This window comes from Hippopotamus amphibius, chromosome 14 (assembly GCF_030028045.1).
Source record: "Hippopotamus amphibius kiboko isolate mHipAmp2 chromosome 14, mHipAmp2.hap2, whole genome shotgun sequence".
Lineage (NCBI taxonomy): Eukaryota > Metazoa > Chordata > Mammalia > Artiodactyla > Hippopotamidae > Hippopotamus > Hippopotamus amphibius.
In genome coordinates, this window is record NC_080199.1 from 8519651 (window position 1) to 8533733 (window position 14083).

Here is a 14083-nt window from a genome sequence, read left to right on the forward strand (position 1 = left end):
CCCCCTCAGATTTTCACTCTTAAGACCCAGCTCCTCACTGAAGCCTTTCAGTGATCATTACCTCCTCTCATGCTGGTTGTTTATTCCCATCCATCATCTGACAAATTTCCTGAGATATTTTACGTTTTCCCCTCTTCTCAACTAGACTGGAGAACAAAGACCTGTATTGTGCATCTCCGTACTCTCAGCCCACAGTAAAGTGTCCAGTATTTATTAAATAAGTGAAAAAAATCTAATATTTCTAAAAGCTCATACAAAAGAATTTGTAAAACCTCAAATCACAGATAAGTAATATTTAAGAGCTACCAAGTATTTAATATCTTTTTCTTTAGAATAGGAACTGTATGTTAAGGTCAGCAAAGAGCCCCAGTTGATAAGTGAAAGATCTTTTTATTAAAAGAATACCAGTTAGTAAAGGCAGAAGAAATGATAGAATTTTGAAATATCATCATTTTATAATAGGATTCAGGCAGGGGTCATCAGTGGGTTTGGCTAAAACCACTAGGTGAAAAGTTGATGATTACCTAGATATTAGCCCGATGCCACTGTCACCCAATGGATTACTTGATTGTTCCAGAGGCAAAAAAGGAACTTGACAATGTGGGCTAAGGCTGTGGCCACCATAATCCAATAATCACTCTTAGAATCTCTAATATGGGATGACCAGACACCATGTACCTTCTGATGGGATGTAGAATGAAGGACGCAGGGTCACCTAGGCAGTATTCTTGCCCAAAATGCTCAACCAGAATCTAATCAAGTCTTTATATCTAACTTCTGATTTATAAGGACTGAGGTTATATGAATAATTTAGACAAGCAGCAGGAACGGAATCAGACAAATCGGGGAAGAGTCAGATGGAGAATCTTCTAGTTCAAAAAAGATTTATGCGGGACTTCCCTGGTGGCGCAGTGGTTAAGAGTCTACCTGCCAATGAGGGGACACAGGTTTGAGCCCTGATCTGGGAGGATCTCACATGCCGTGGAGCAACTAAGCCTGTGTGTCACAACTACTGAAGCCCACGCGCCTAGGGCCTGTGCTCCGCAACAAGAGAAGCCACTGCAATGAGAAGCCCTCTCACCGAAACGAAGAGTAGCCCCCGCTCTCCACAAGTAGAGAAAGCCCGCACACAGCAACGAAGACCTAACACAGCCAATAAAGATTAAATAAATAAATAAAAAATTTTAAAGAAAAGATTTATGGGCCAACAAGCAAAAACAATATGTAGTTCATGGTGGGTCCCCCTCTGACCAACCAAGTGTGGAGATATTTTTGGAAAAATCTGGGAAATCTGAATTTAGCCTGGGAATGAGATACTAAGGAAATATTGTTAACGTCATTCAGTATGATCATGGTATTGTGGTTAGGTAAAAAAAAAAAACAAGTTTTAGGGATTACCATCGTCTGAGGTCTAATACTTTCCGCTGCTTAATATCTTCAAGAGGAGAATATTGAGGCCACTCCCTTTGATGTCTTCCTTTCTTATCTGAAGTTTTTTTCTTGGAAATTTGCTTCTTTCCATTGCCTAGAACACAAGAGCACACAGCAATACAATTAATTATGTGACAAAATACAAAAGTAACTCGGTCTAAAAATGCTATTTGCAAACATGTTGAAGAAATATATGTATCTTCAAGAATACGCCCCTACCTTAAAGACAGAAACAGAGAATAAAAACACACTTAAATAACCATGAATGTTATTTCCTATTAGGTTGTTATATTCCAATTCCTGAGCTAGTCACTTTGCTAACAAAAGAAGCAATCACAAAATGTTGGCCACATCTTGAAAATAAAATTACCAACCGTAAAATATTTAACTAGACCACTTTCCAGAAAATGAATCTGTTCTATAAAACAATAAAGCCACATTAATGTTACTCTGTTGAGAAAGTAAAAGCAGTAGATCCAATAATCTGATGATGTGATGTTTAAAAATAGCTCCAGGCCTACAGAGACCACTGAATGGATTAAGAATGATGCACACAAGTTCATTACTAAAATGCAACTCTAGCACCAAGAGCCAGAATGGAAAACAAAGTCTCCTTTCTATGCACAAGTATGTACATATGTGTGTGTAGGCGTGTGTGCGAGCACAAACGCACACACACCACACATTCACCAAAAGACACACAAGACAAATAAGAGTGGTTACCTATGCAGGGAAGGGAATTTGGGAGCTGCACAAAAGGGAGAGAAAAGTGAATGTGAGACTTTACACTCTTTAATTTTTATATTTTTTTATTTCCATCTAATGGTTCACCCAGTCAAAAAATTATATAAATTAAAATATTATTAAATAACATCCAAGCCTCATTTCACTGACACCATTAACATTTCAGATAGCTATGTGCACTTTAAAATCTCTCACACATATTGTATTTTAAACAAAATAAATCTGTTACAAAAATTAAATAAAAGCTAATATTTCATTTTTATGAGTTAGTCATAAATTATAAATTACAAAACATAGATTATATAGGTATATGCCTAGAAAACAAACATGGAAAAAGATGCATTTTATCCAGTCTACAATGAAACAATTTGGTACCCAAAACCAGCTGGAAATTACAAGGACCTACTTACCGTATAGCACAGGGAATTATACTCAATATTTTGTAATAACCTATCAGCAAAAAGAATCTGAAAAATATACATGTATTGTATAACTGAATCACCGTGCTGTACACCTGAAGCTAGCATGACATTGTAAATCAACTGCACTTCAACAGAAAATACATTTTAAAAAACAAGCTGGAACTCAGAAACTGTTGTTACACAGGGAATTTCTCTAATTTTTGCAAAATGTCCTAATATTAAACACTAGAAAAATTAAGAAACAAGGATTTTTTCCCCCATTCTCTCCAGTTATTCTTCCTAAGTCTTCAACAGAAACACACAATTTCTCCCAGAGCTGAACAACCACTAGCACACATGAGCAAAATCTCACTCTGACAAATTTCTTTCACTAATAAAATAAATCTTAGAGAATAAGACAATGGAAGATATACTTTCTACCATTTCTTGAGATGTCTTCACTGCCCAATAATGACTGAATTCCCTAGGAGTTTTCCAGCTGCTTAGAATTTTAGAGACTAATGAAGCACGGTAATCTGTGACCTCAGCAGCTCACAGAGTCACCTGTGGCCACCTGCAGCCCTCTAAAGCTCACGTGCGCCTGCCCTCTGCTCTCCTCTAGCTTACTCCCATGAGCCCTGGGATAAAAACGCATGTACGCTCCAAATGAGCATCCTTCACGACATCCCCACACTGTCTCACAGAGAGCTGGTCCCACAGGCAGAAATCCAGTCAATCTGAGGAAGGAGGCTCTATCAAAGTGGAAGCCACATTTGAGAGGAGGTCATAGAAAAGCAATACCCGAACAATTCTATCTCCCCATCACACCACCTCTAGTAGCCACTGCCAAAGTCTTTCTTCCACCCCTCATCCTGCCTGCCCGTGACACACCCATTTAGCCCCCAAACCAAATAATATGTGTATATATATACACACACATGTGTATTCACCACACACTGGCTTTTACAGAAAGGTACCAGGATAGCAAATAAAAATAGAATACTCACCATCTTTTTGACTTAAAGAACCACAGGACAGAGTTCCAGGCAACCGCCATCACTGGAACGTGAGGTTGGGGGGACCCCAGAAATGAGAAACCCAGAGAAGGGAAGACCCAAATTCTGTGTACAAATTTGACCCAAATCTTAGGCTGAACTTTGAACTGTACATGTGTAGAGCAGACCCCAAACAGTACAGCTAAGGCTAAAAGAAATGAACTGAGATTTGAGATGTCCTCAGAGGACAGAATTTGAAGTTTTAGTCCAGCCAAATTAATTGCTGCTAAAATTAAAAACAAACAAATAAAACACTCTTTGGGGGAATATATCAGAATCCAAAATCATCATAACATAACGTTTCCAACATCTAGGATATAATCCAAAAGTACTTTTAAAAAAGTACTGAACGTGTGAGGAAACTGAAAAACGTGACACAGTCTCAAGAAAAAAGCTAAGACCAACTCTGAGATGACTTGTAGGTAAGGACTTTAAAGCAGGTATTATAACTATGCTTTACGAGATAGAGAAGATGTTCTAGCAGTGAATGAGAAGATAACAAACCCAAGAAACTATTTTTTAAAATGTACATTCTAGGGACTTCGCTGGTGGTGCAGTGGTTAAGAATCTGCCTGCCAATGCAGGTGTCATGGGTTTAATCCCTGGTCCAGGAAGATCCCACATGCCTCGGAGCAACTAAGACCTCGAGCCACAACTCTTGAACCCAAGCGCTGCAACTACTGAAGCCCACGTGCCTAGAGCCCAGGCTCCACAACAAGAGAAGCCACTGCAATGAGAAGCCTGTGCACTGCAACAAAGAGTAGCCCCCACTCGTCACAACTAGAGAAAACATGAGCACAGCAACGAGGACCCAGGGCAGCATAAATAAATAAATAAATAAATAAATTTCTTTAAAAAAAACAGTAAATTCTAGAACTAAAGTAAACACTATCTGAAATAAACAATTCACTGAATATACTTGACAGCTATTTTTTTTTAATTTATTTTATTTATTTATTTATTTTATTGGCCGTGTTCGGTCTTCGTTGCTGCACACGGGCTTTCTCTAGTTGCAGTAAGCGGGGGCTACTCTTCATTGTGGTGCGCGGGCTTCTCATTGTGGTGGCCTCTCGTTGCAAAGCGCGGGCTCTAGGCGTGTGGACTTCAGTAGTTGCGGCACATGGGCTCAATAGTTGTGGCTCACAGGCTCTAGAGCGCAGGCTCAATAGTTGTGGCACATGGGCTTAGTTTCTCCATGGCATGTGGTATCTTCCTGAGGCAGGGGTCAAACCCGTGTCCCCTGCATTAGCAGGCGGATTCTTATCTACTGCGCCACCTAGGAAGTCCGACAGCTATTTTTAAGAGATGCACTTTAAATATAAAAAGACAGGAGTTGGAAATAAACCAAGGGAAAAAGAGACACCATGCAAACACTAGTCAAAAGAAAGCTGGAGCAGCTATATTAATATCAAACAAAGTAGGTTTCAGAACAAGAAATATTGCCAGGAATAACGAGGGATGCTTCATAATGAGAAAAAGGTCAACTCATCAAGGAGAAATAAAAATCATAAATATGTGTGCACCTAATAACAAGGCTTCAGATTACATGGAACAAAAATCAACACAATTAAACGGAGAAAGGAGAACTCTACAATCACAATTGGAGACTTTTAATGCCCCATTTTTAGAAACTGTTAGAACAACACAAAAATTAAGTAGTAACACAGAAAAAGTGAGCAACATTTTCAAACACTTTGACCCAGTAAATATCTTTAGAACATGACACGCCACAACTCCAGAATGCATATATATATATATATATATATATATCTGAAACACTGTGCTGTACAGCTGAAACTAACACAACATTGTAAATCAACTATACTTCAGTAAAAAAATTTAAAAAGACTGAGGTCCTATGTCCTCGGTCCACAATGGAACTAAATTAGAAATCAGTATTTAGAAAAACCCTTAATAGCTGGAAATTACATAGCATACTTCTAAAACAATGCATGTATCAAAAAAAAAAAAAAACTAACAAGGGACATTAGAAAATACTTCGAATTAAATGACAATAAAAACAAAGTGTACTAAAATTTGCGGACTGCAGCTAAAACAGTACCTAGTGGGCAACTGAGAGCATTAAACACCATAGAAAAGTCTTCAATCAAGAGGTTAGAAAACGAAGAACTAAGGAAACCCAAAGTAAGAGGAAGAAAATGATCAAGAGCAGAAGTCAGTGAAATAGAAAACAAGACGAGTCAGGAAAGCTAAAAACTGATTATTTGAAAAGACAAACAAAACTGATAAATCTCCAGCTAGAAAAAAACAGAACATAAACTACCAGCATCAGGGATGAAAAAAGAGTCATCGCTAAAGACCATACATGTGTTAGAGGGATAAAAGCGACTTTTAGAAACCACTTTATGGAAACACCTGGACAATGTAGATGAAATGGACAAATAAACTTTGGCAGAATTGATGAGAATCAAGACAACTCCATAATCGTAATTAGAGATTTTTATAACCCCTCTGAAAACCCCTCAAAAAACAGGAAGAGAGACTATTTCCTAACATGTCTTAGGAGACCTGCACAGACATTATGAAAAAAAATTATAGACCAATCACTCACAATTAGAGACACTAAGTGAAATCCCCCGACACCCCAAGAATTACAAATTTACATAACATTCTGTGAAACAAGTTGATTTTGCAAATGAATGAGTAGATGGATGGAGGTTTTACAAAGTGATCAGAGAAACCCAGAAGTAAAGTACAAATCTGACTTCTGCCTCTTTCTAGCTGTGCAATTGTGCCCAAGCAATGTATCCCCTCTATGCCTCCATTTCTTCACCCATAACATTAAGATAACAGTACCTACCTCACAAAATTTCTGTCCTACTGTAAGTTCAAAAGAAAGATGTGACAAGCATTAGTATCTGCTCCAGAAGCACCACCTTGCAATCGTGAAGGTGGTACACTGCACCCTCTTAAATTGTGCAGTGCACAACCTACTCAGTGGTACCTGGAGACCCTGCTGAGTGTTCAAAATTTTTTAACAACGGAAAAGCCAAAATGTTATATAGTAAAAAAGAAAACTATATGTTTAATTGGTAAATACGAATTCACATCACTGCAAAACTGTGAAACAGTATGTTATTCTAGCCACTTCATTAACTGTTTCTAAACTACTGAGTACTTATCTGTAATACTTGTGTTTCACAGCACTCTTAGATTTGTTCAAAGCTCTCAAAATGCAAGGGTTATGTTTGAAGTTTCCAATGGCAACACATCAGTGAACTAAATATCCTACGTCCAAGATTTTTTTTTTTAACTATAATGACAAACAACGTGATAGCAATGTGCCTTGTTTGGTATCATGAAAAGAAAATCTGTTGATGGCAAGTTTAAACAAGATACATTGCTTGTTTTCTCCTTATTGTCACATGGGAACGTCATAGCTCCTTCCTCACCTGATTTGTGTTTCAAATTCGTGGCCACTCCATCAAATTCAGACTTATCAATTTCCCATGCGAGAGGTAGCTTGCCCAGGCTGTTGGATAAGTTTTCCAAGCTACTTTCTTCATTGTAGATGATTTCCGGTGTACTGGTGGGGATGCCAATGTATCTTGAGGAATTATTTCCAGCAGATAAAGAGGTACTATCAGGGAGGCAAGAAGAGCGGGCTGGATTTGGAGTTTTATAGATTGAGGTTGCCTGGTTGAGAAAGGCATAGTCTGAACAAATTGCATAAATTTTCTCCCGCGTGTGGGTCACTGGACAGCTCCACGGATAATGGCCATCTCCTTTGGGACCCAAGGGTTCTCCTGAGGCACGAGTGCAGAAAGATGGTACGGCACCTTGCAGATCCTCTTCGGGAGACCTTCTCTCAGATTTGTGCTCACCATTTCCAGAATCATTTGCCCTTTCTGCTTCTGCAACGTTAGGCATTGAATGCAACTGTAAAAGTTCTGTGATGAGGAAGAGGTTGCAACGCTTTCTATTTCTTGAAATACAGCTGTGACAATTGTTTACAGCATCCTACAGAAACGTGAGAGCTACAAAAATGGGCTCCTAAGAAAAGGAGGAGGAGAAAGAAAGATCAATAATCCACCAGACACTACAAAAACACTAAAACATATTTTAAGTGTTTCATATGCCTTCATTCAATAAATATTTATTTTACAACTACTATATGCCTAAGTCATGATCACTGACCATCTGTCTTGTTAAAAATTATTTTTAAATGATGCTTTAGGAGAACAAAAAAAGACAAATAACAATTTAAAGATGGGCAAAATATATGAATAGTCATTTCTCCAAAGATGGTGTAGAAATGGTCAAGAAGCACATAAAAAGATGTTTAGCATCAATAGCAATCATGGAAATGCAGATCAAAACTACATTAAGATACCACCTCACATTGACCAGGGCTGCTCTAATCAAAAAGACAAGTAATAATAAGGATTGTAGAGGGTGTGGAGAAATTGGAACCCTCATACACTGCTGGTGGGAACGCAAAATGGTCCAGTGACTTTGGAAAATGGTTCCTTAAACGTTATACGTAGAGTTACCATATGATCCAGCAATTTCACTCCTAGGAATATATCTAAGAGAAATGGAGACATATATCCACAAAAATGTTCATAGCAGCACTACTCAGAATAGCTAAGAAATGGAAACAATCTCATGGCCATCAATGGATGACTGGATAAATAAGATGTAGTCTATCCATACAACGAAATATTATTGGGCAATAAGAAGAAACCAAGTACTGATCCATCTTGCAACAGGGATGAACCTTGAAAGCATTACGGTGACTGAAAGAAGCCAGCTACAAAGGACCAGAGAGTGTTTCACTCCATTTTCATGAAATGTGCAGAATAGGCAAATCTATAGTGACAGAAATTAGATTAGTGATTACCTAGGGCTTGGGAGGTAAATGGGGATTGGGAGTGATGGGGTTTCTTTTCGGAGTAATGAAAATATTCTCTAATTGACTATGATGAGGAGTGCACAACTTTGGGAATATACTAAAAGCCACTGAATTGTACACTTTAAATAGGTGAATTGTACAGCATATGAATCATATCTCAATAAAGCTGTGCTTGCATCACCACAATCAATTATATCTAGTAGTAACGGACTTCTGATCAGCATCAAGAAAAACTGAGTTTCAAGAAAACGAAGAAAAGTTTAATAGCAAGCAAGGGCATTTGAGGAAGCTGAAGATTTATACAAAAGGAAGACCTTGGTGAATCAAACCGTTATGGGTGGTGTGGAAGACCACCTGAAGCAGGTGCTAGGCAGAGCGAGCCCACTTCCCAGGGCCCCCATGATGGAGTAGCACTTAATATCAATAGATAAATCCCACCCTGGGTGACCAGTTTGACCAATCTCTCTGCCCATTTGCTTACTTAAAAAAATTAGAGGGACTTCCCTGGTGGCGCAGTAGATAAGACTCCATGCTCCCAATGCACAGGGCCTGGGTTCAACCCCTGAGAAGGGAACTAGATCCCACATGCATGCCGCAACTAAGCATTTGCATGCCACAACTAAGGAGCCCATCTGCCGCACCTAACATCTGGCGCAACCAAACAAGTAAATATTTTTTAAAAAAAATTTTTTTAAAGCTAGAAATGAGAATAATTTTCCCAGGTTACAGGAAAATGATTATATAAAACCCATCCTACAAATACTAAATAACGAAAACCTATGACTACGGCGATAAGAAATAACAGAAGATGATTTCCACAAGAGCCCTGGAGTCTGTGAAGAGAAACCAGTAAAAGTACTGCATCTCCTTCGTGGAATTTATGGACCAGAGCTCCACACAAGGAGGACTCCACATATCCTGGAAAGATTTTATTTTCTTTTTTTTGAAGGAATGCTTCCTCTTTAGGCAAACCTTCAGGCAGTGATTTTTCAGTACTTTGTGCAGAATTTATGGTTATTTGCAGGAGGAGAGCTGGTTTGGCAGGAGCTACACCACCAAAGATGGAACCTCCAGTGGTTTCACTTTGGAAACCTTCCTTTGCTTTTTGGTCAAGAAATGCTAGGAGTAGGTATAGGGGATCTCTAGATAGGAAGCTCTGATGCTTCCTCCTTCTTCCTCATCTCCTGATGTGATGGTGAAAGTGGAGGAAGATTCTAAGAGAAGCTCCATTCCTGAGGTTGTACAGGCCAAGCTCTGGGCTACTCTGATTCTTAGCAGAAGTATGCGTTGTCCTAGCAAAGCATTTTCTTTTCTCTTTTTTTTTTAAATTTTATTGAAGTATAGTTGATTTACAATGTTGCGTTAATTTCTGCTCTACAGAAAACTCAGCTATGCCTATATATATCATTTTTCACATCCTTTCCATGATGGTTTATCACAGGATATTGAATATAGTTTCCTGCTAGCAAAGCATTTTCTGCTTCTTTTCTGTTACCTTAATGCGTTTCACTAAAAGCCAGAGTGGTGGATAGAGGGAGGTCTTATTTCTGGTGCTGGGGTTGTATGCGTGGGTTGCAGTAAGGTGGGGTACAAAACAAAGCATGTGGTCATGGTGAGGGGCAGTGAACAAAGTCTTAGGGGGCTGGTGTGGTGGGGACAGAAATGATCCAGGCTCTGCCCTGTTATCGCTTCATCTCAAGCTTGGCTTCTACTTTAACAGAGCTTCCTTCTTCAGATTAAGTGGAATTTTGCCTATGGGACCGGCTCTCTATGCGGCATGTTTGAAGTATGTTAATTTGGAACATATATAAGAGAATATTCTTATCAGAAACATAGAGAAAAGGAAATCACTGCATTGTATATAAAAGGTAGGGCTAGGGAGGGTGGGGGGGACTCGAGGGGGGGAGTCAAGGAAGGGAGGGAATACGGGGATATGTGTATAAAAACAGATGATTGAACCTGGTGTATCCCCAAAAAAATAAAAAAAATAAAAATAAAAATAAAAATTAAAAAAAAAGGTAGGGCTGAGCTTCCTGGAAGCTGAAGACAAGAAAGAACACAACACCTGATTAATAAACAGTTTAACAGTCTGGTTTTGTTTGTTTGGGTTTGGAGTTTGTTTGCATTTAAATAATGGTCACTAACAAGAATGATCTCTTTGGTTGCACTTTCATCAAAAAAAAAAAAGTAAAGATCATCAACAAAAGGGCATGTTTTTTTATTGACTATCCATAAAAGTCAAAAGTAAACTTGGAGTGGTATGAAAACTTTCCCATGAAACTTGAACCACTGCTTATGGAAATTTCTCTTTGAAAAACTGTGTCATATTTATACCCTTTTCACCTAAGTGAAACAAATTACAGGAAAAGATTGCAAAATACCAAAAGATATCACGCAGAAAAGGAAAATTACCCAAACCCCATGACCTAAATACTGCTGATGTTGATTTCCTTTCCTTATTATCTGTCTGACCCATGTCTTTTATCCCCACAACAGCAACAGCTCCAGCTCCAGACAGCTCCAGCTCCAGCTCCAGCAACAGCTCCATGAGGCCAAGAGCGCTGGTGTTGTGTCCTCAGGGTTTCTTACCAGTGAACTAAGCACAAGTTTTACTGATTATAGAATCATTATGGAGATCAATTACTATTGTTGTATTAGGTTGTAATTACAGCCTCAGGAAATGCCGATGTACAGGGGCAGTTTGTCCCTCCACTAAATGGCCTGCAGCTCTCATGGTTTTGTCACCTCTTGTATCTCCTTTTGTCCCCATTTTTATACACCATTCCCACCCCTAGCTCCCCACCCACTCTCATGAGTTGACATTTCTAACCTGACCTGTGCATAGATATTGGAAAGTAAAGCTTGTACACACACGCTCATATAACTCCCCTGCCTAAGACCCTCTGCTCTTAGAACAAACAGCCAACTCCTCACCTGGCTGTGCTCTCCCTCTTTACCTCCCCCTCACTCTCCTCTCCCCAAGGACCACCCTTCCCTCCTCTGAATGCTGTCTCCTCCCTCTTCCCCAACTTTATTTAGTTTATTCCCATTATCCTTTGGATGTCAGCTCAAATGTCACTTGCTGGGGGATGCTCTCTTTGCTCCTCCAACTAGGCCAGGTCACCCTGTACAAACTCAGTGTCTCTTTCACAGGTCTTACCAGGGTGCAATTCTACATTGTGTGTGTGTGTGTGTGTGTTTATAAGATGAATGTCTGTCTCCTGCAAGTCTGTTTTTCCTGACTACTGTATCCCCAGGGCTATTTGTAGAAGTCTCATCAACAGATATTTTTAAGTCCCTGCACCATGTTAGGCATTATTGTAAGACAGGCATTAGCAGCCTAGATTCCAGGAGGGCTTACCAGGACTGTCCTTAGCAACCAAGAGTTCTGGCCAGGGGGACCCTTTTTCTCCTCCCCGGTCTCATCTGTAAGAACTGAAGTTCCCTAACCCAGTAAACGAGGTCATGCTGTATGAAGATTTACTAATAATCAGAACGATTGCAGGACCTAAGCTCAATGACAATGATTTACTCATAAAATCATAACATAAGCAACAGAAGTACTGTTTAACTGTGCAAAAGAAATTTTATAAAATGGCCAGCTTGTAATGCACCACTGGAGTAACGATTTCTAAGTTCCCGGAAGGAATTACTCTGTAAAATAAACATTTGTGAATCCAATATTCATGGCCTAGGTTACACTCTTTTCTGGTTCTATTTTAAATCCTTATTTTTAAGCATTGAGTGTGCTTAGAGAACTAAACATCTTTAAAAGTCTCTTCAGGAAAGACATCCACGTATGACAGCTATTGTGATCTGTATTCTGCAGGGAAGGCCGCGGACCCGCAGGGCCAGGTAGACCTACTAAGCGTGGACTATTTGCCCGAGAGCGGGACGCGCGAAACCCCAGCGGGTCTGATCTCGGTCCTTCCCCTCCAGCCCCCTCCCCACGCCCTCCAGGCCCCTTCCTCGCTCAGACCTGAGCCCCTTCCCAGGCAGAGGCGGCGGCCTCCGAAGGATACCGGGGGTCCTCTCGCGCTCCGGCCGGCGTCGGGCCCAGGCTCCGCGGCAGGCGAGCGGAGGTCCCACCGCCGTCCTCTGCGGAGCTGGCGGCGCCACCGGGCCCGGAGGCCCCCAGGACGGAGCCGACCGTCGCGCAGGCCCGTCCCCGCCGCGCGGAGCCGCTGTGCGCGGAGGCGGCGCCGGCCGGGAGGAAGGAGCTCGGCTGCGCCCCCTGCCCGCGCCGCCCTGCGGTCCCCGCGCCTTCCCGAGGGCCGCGCCTCCCCGGGTCCCCGCCGCGGGGCCTCGGGGCCCCTCCTCCCGCCCTCGGCGACCGCGAGAGGGCAGGGGCCGGCGAGGGGTCCGCCTCCCATCCGCCCGGGAGCCGGCGGGCCCTCGGGTGCTCCGGGCGCCGGAGCGGATGGGACGCGGGCAGATCACGGCTCCCGGGCGAAGAGGGAGCCCCCGAGTCGAGCTTCTGAACGCACGAGTTTATGTCATTACTCATGACAATTGCCAAAAAGGAAACAGTAAAGAAACCCACCCCCCCCCACACCCCACCCCACCCCCACTGCCCCACACCCCCAGGCCCGCTTTGGCCGGCCGTGCCACCCCGCCCATCAGAGTTTGGGGGGCGGCTGGCAAGATGGAGAGAAGCGGGGAGCTCCCGGTGCGATTTCGGAGGGGACCGTGACCTCTCTGCGACCGCGCTGGCCCCGGGGCGAGCGCTCAGGAGCGAGGGGACTGCCGCCGCGAGCTCCGGGCCCGAGCCCCGCCGAGCGTGGCGTGGAGCCTGGCGCCGGGCTGGAGCCACCCGTATCCCCACGGCCCCTCCAAAGCGGGCTTTGTTCCCGAGGGGACTCGTCCTTTCCCTCCCGGACGCTTCCCTCCACCCTGCGGCCCAGCTTTTCACTCCACTTCTTCCCCGGAGGGCGGGCCCCCACGCGCTGGCGTCCCCTCGGATGACCACCGGGCACCGGAGAGGCCAGGGCCCCCGGGCGCGCAGGCGGCGCTGGCGACTCGGAGAGCAGGCGGGCGGCGGCAAGCCCGGCCCACGGCGCTCGGGTGCCAGGCGGCGGGCCCAGCGCGCAGGGTGCACAGTCGCGGGCCGCCACCTCGACCCCTGTCCACAGCCCGATGTACCTCTGGCCTGTCCTGTGGGGTCGGGTCGCTGCGGCCGCGGCAGAGCCCGGCACCGGTCCCGGATCACAGCTTCCAGCGCGCGGCCCGCGACGCGCCTCCGGTTACCCTGGGGCTGGCGTCTCTCGTCCCATCGGAGCGCGCGGGGACAGCGCCCTGACGGCTGTGCCCGGCGATCGATCGTCAGCTATCATGGACAACACCTTCCTTTCATCGGGGTTTCTACCTGCCCTCTGCGCGAGCGGAGGATATGGTGGCAATTAAAAAAAAATTTTTTTTTAGCTGTGCCTCCAGACCCGCGTGCCCCACTACTGGGCACCTACTATGTATCTGTCCCCTGAAAGCGGTGACCGTAAAGTAAATAAATGAGTGAGAGATGGTAAAAGCTGGCGGGATTTCCGCTAGTACTGCGGCGAACTACACGTCCCAGGAAGCCC

The 14083-nt window shown here is 43.2% G+C and overlaps 1 protein-coding gene across 2 annotated transcripts in view; it reads right to left on the reverse strand.

Annotated features, from left to right (window-relative positions):
* Window positions 1-14043, reverse strand: part of BIVM (basic, immunoglobulin-like variable motif containing) — a 62239-nt gene extending 48196 nt beyond the window's left edge. Inside the window, exons 1-3 of one of the 2 annotated variants that reach the window (XM_057707003.1) lie at window positions 13650-14043; window positions 7045-7645; window positions 1399-1525 (exon numbers count right to left, since the gene is read on the reverse strand). In XM_057707003.1, the coding sequence (XP_057562986.1) occupies window positions 1399-1525; window positions 7045-7522 (605 nt within the window). In that variant the 5' untranslated portion in view covers window positions 7523-7645; window positions 13650-14043. Of the gene's footprint in view, window positions 1-1398; window positions 1526-7044; window positions 7646-12486; window positions 12667-13649 lie in introns of those variants that run through there. The other variant, XM_057707002.1, reaches the window with a different exon arrangement.
* Window positions 14044-14083: the final 40 nt, after the last annotated feature.